Source organism: Piliocolobus tephrosceles, unplaced genomic scaffold, assembly GCF_002776525.5.
Source record: "Piliocolobus tephrosceles isolate RC106 unplaced genomic scaffold, ASM277652v3 unscaffolded_22980, whole genome shotgun sequence".
In the NCBI taxonomy this organism is placed as follows: Eukaryota; Metazoa; Chordata; class Mammalia; order Primates; family Cercopithecidae; genus Piliocolobus; species Piliocolobus tephrosceles.
In genome coordinates this window covers 1-3,769 of record NW_022305399.1, presented here as the reverse complement: position 1 = coordinate 3,769, position 3,769 = coordinate 1, and the positions used below count along the sequence as shown (strand labels likewise).

The window sequence follows — 3,769 nt, the reverse complement described above, 5'->3', positions numbered from 1 at the left end:
GCTCGGGGCCGTGAAGGGAGCGGCGCGTCCTGGGCCCTGCGTCCAGCTCCAGGTTCAGGGCCGTGGTCACCCACAGGTTAGCAAGGAGCGACTAACTTGACAGCCACGTCGAGGGTTAGCAGTTTTGGACACTGGAAGTTTTTTTTCAATAAACAGAAGCATATGCTTATTCTTTCAAATACCATACAATACCCAATTTTAGTCAATTTGTAAATTATAAATTATATTATTTGTGCTACAGTTTGTGATATTTAAATCTTATTAGAAGATAAGCACCAAACCTATTAAAATAAAAAATATATAAAATGCTGTGGTTTTCCCAACAGCAGAATATTGTGTACATCCTGTAGGCTGTAAACTTACGCTCCCTTCTCCTGAAACAATGTTTTTGATAAACTTTCCCCTTTCTCCCTTGAAACTCTTCCTGAAAACAGATTTCTGCTTTACCTGTAGTTACGGAAAACATACAAAAGAGCAAAACTGCCCCTCAGCGGGACAGCTGCGTGTCATGGAAAGGCTCCGTCTCTGCTGCTCACGCCACCACAAGCCCCACCCAGCACTCAGCAGGAGGGCGGGCTGTGGCCCCCAGGGCTCTGGGGAGGGTCTCACTCAGAGGGTGAAGCTCACAGAAGGGTCCCCCCAGAGCACCTGCCGGAGACCCCGCGTCCCTCAGGGGGCTGTGAAAACGCCCTGACGTGTTTGTCTCTGTATTTTAAAAACACGCTCTCTTCGCCTTCAGTGCTGAAAGCTGCTCGGGGCCTCTGGATGCTTAGTTTTTGAACCTTGTCTGTTCACAGATATGATTGAATTTCCTGCAGGGAGAAAATGGCCAAATTACACAAAAGAGCATCAGAGAAGCATTCAAATAAATTACACAAGAGAGCACTGGAGAGGCATTCAAGTCAACCCATTCTGAAACCATACACAGAAAGAGCTACCTGAGAAAGAGCGTGTGTGCTTTCTACAAAATCAAAGCAACTAACCCCCGAAGGTAAACTTCTTTTTCCCTTTTAAAATTTTGAAACAGAAGTGAAACATCTGGCCACGTACAGTGGTTCATGTCTGTAATCCCAGCACTTTGGGAGGCCGAGGTGGGTACATCACTTGAGGTCAGGAGTTCGAGACCAGCCTCGCCAACATGGTGAAACCTCGTCTCTACTAAAACTAAAAAAAAAATTTAGCCTAATGTGGAGGCGGGTGCCTGTAGTCCCAGCTACTCAGGAGGCTGAGGCAGGAGAATCGCTTGAACCCGGGAGGCGGGGTTGCAGTGAGCTGAGATCGTACCAGTGCACTCCAGCCTGGGAGACAGAGCGAGACTCCATTTCAAAAAAAAGAAAGAACTGTAAACATCTTAGATAATTTTTTAAGAGAAGAGAATAAAAGCTGCACCTCCTCGGGCATCCCTGTGGCATCTGCTGACAGGGCTGAGGCAGACACGCCAAGCTGGAAGGCCTGTGGCCACCTTTCCTCTCCACAGACCGTGGGCAAGGAGGACCAGCATGGCTCTGCTCTCCTGATGCACATTTCTACTGAAAATTGTCTGCCAGTCAACAGTGAAATCTTTTTTTGTAACAACATGGTCTCTTCCACGTGCTGTTTGTGCTCAAACACAAAGCAAGGTTTGTATTCCACAAAATCCCTGCGAGGGAAGCACCTTTATCTGAGTCCTCGCAGCATCTCGTCCTGACGGCACTGTCTCCATCACTTCTACCTGAACTCCTTGGCCACAGGAGTGATTTACACAATCACCTAACCTAAGAGATGCTTCCTGACCTACACCTCCCAGGGCTACGCAGATGGCGCCGTGAACCTCCTTTAAGGACGCTGGGAAAGACACCACGTGAGGGTGACAATGTGACAGCGATCACAAACGCCTGCTCATGGTACGGACGAGAACCCAGCTGCGCAGCGCTACGCGAGGGGGGCCTGAGGCCCTCAGTGACTACAGCCTCCGACTTAGAAATGGCTAAGCCTGAAACGATGGGGTGTGCCCCGGATGCCTCAGACGACAGATAAACCAACTCCAGACAGGAAGACACAGAGGTGGAAGATGGAAATAAGACTGCATGAAATGAAGGGATAAAGGAAGAGCAGGATTTCGAAAGGAAGATGCAGTTCCTAAAGGATGCAACCTGAGAGAAGGATAATGACCATATCAGCGTATTTGTAAGCAGGCGGTGAACTCTTTCATCAACCTGCAGCTGACGCCTGTGCCCCCAGCTGCACTCACATGGCGTGGTGAGCTTTCACCTGAGTGCGGCAGTTACGGCCCCAGTAGCAGTCAGGACGGGATGTTACAGCCACTGGAAAAACAGAAGGGTTACGCATCTATGAGATGTACTGCACACACCCACTCAACTACCTGAATTTCAGCAGAGACCCAAAGACAGACGTTGTGGCGGACACGCACAGCCTCTGGTCCCTCCAGAACTAGTTTCCTTGGACTGTTCTGAGATTTCAGGAAAGGAAACACATGTTTCTAAAAACCCAATTGAGGGTCAGGTGCGGTGGTTCATGCCCATAATCCCAGCACTTTGGGAGGAGAGGCGGGTGAATCAACTGAGGTCAGGAGTTCAAAATCAGCCTGATCAACATGGTGACACTCTGTGTCTACTAAAAACACAAAACATGTGCCAGGTGTGGTGGTGGGCACCTGTAATCCCAGCTACTTGGAAGGCTGAGGCAGGAGAATCACTTGAACCCGGGAGAGGGAGGTTGCAGTGAGCCAAGATTGCACCACTGCACTTCAGCCTGGGCGACACACTAAGACTCTGTCTCAAAGATAAATAAATAAAATAAATAAAAATTAAAAAATAAAAACCCAATTAAGGAAATAAAATCACCCCAGCTTTCTATTGGATGTCTTTACGACTCAGTTTTAGAAACCCATGTTACACTCATGAACAACTGCAAATAGACGCAGAGCCTAAGACAACCACGGCCCTGCATGGCCTGTCTGTTCTGCGGGCTCCTGACCGAGGCCAAATTCTGCTTAGAACATACAGCAAAGTGCAAACAGGTTGTCTGCTAAGAAGAGAGTGCTGGCTGAGCGGGGTGGCTCATGCCTGTAATCCCAGCACTTTGGGAGGCCAAGGTCAAGAGTTCGAGACCAGCCTGGCCAACTCTACTAAAAACACAAAAAGTCAGCCGGGCGTAGTGGAAGGTGCCTGGAATCCCAGCTACTCAGGAGGCTAAGGCAGAAGAATCACTTGAACCCAGGAGGCAGAGGTTGTGGTGAGCCGCGATTGTGCCACTGCACTCCAGTCTGGGCGACAGAGCGAACTCCATCTCAAAAAAAAACAAAAACAAAAACAAAAAAAGAGTGTAGAAGCCAACCCAGACAGAACAAGAGCCACGCGGGGTCGGGGTCCTCACCTGGCAACTCGGAAGCAGGAATGTTCCGCCGATACTGGTAGGTGAGCTCACGGAAGCTGCGCAGGCCACAGCAGTAACACAGCACGGTGTTCCCCGTGACCCTGTAATCTGGAACAAACACAGCCTCATGCAGACACAGCCAGTTACCCAGCAACGCCACCTTCCCGACAGCAGCACACAGACCTCACAGCAGCGGGAAACTAACGCGCTGACCATAAATGGGGTGAAGACAACAGGCTACACCATCGGAAAACAAGAACAAAGTCAACCTAGACAACAATTTCTTTCCTTTCTTTTTTTTGAGATGGAGTCTCGCTCCGTCGCCCAGGCTGGAGGGCAGTGGCGCAATCTCAGCTCACTGCAAGCTCCGCCTCCTGGGTTCACGCCATTCTCC

General features: G+C 49.6%; 1 protein-coding gene across 1 annotated transcript in view; it reads right to left on the bottom strand.

The window, feature by feature from the left end:
• The window catches only part of LOC113221293 (E3 ubiquitin-protein ligase CHFR-like), a gene marked incomplete at its 5' end in the record, with an annotated part of 3,855 nt that extends 320 nt beyond the window's left edge, over positions 1-3,535 (bottom strand). The window contains 3 exons of the mRNA XM_026450625.1: positions 1-812; positions 2,231-2,303; positions 3,376-3,535. The exon at positions 1-812 is cut by the window's left edge and continues 320 nt beyond it. Coding sequence (XP_026306410.1) covers positions 770-812; positions 2,231-2,303; positions 3,376-3,535 — 276 coding nt within the window. The remainder of the gene's footprint in view (positions 813-2,230; positions 2,304-3,375) is intronic.
• Positions 3,536-3,769: the final 234 nt, after the last annotated feature.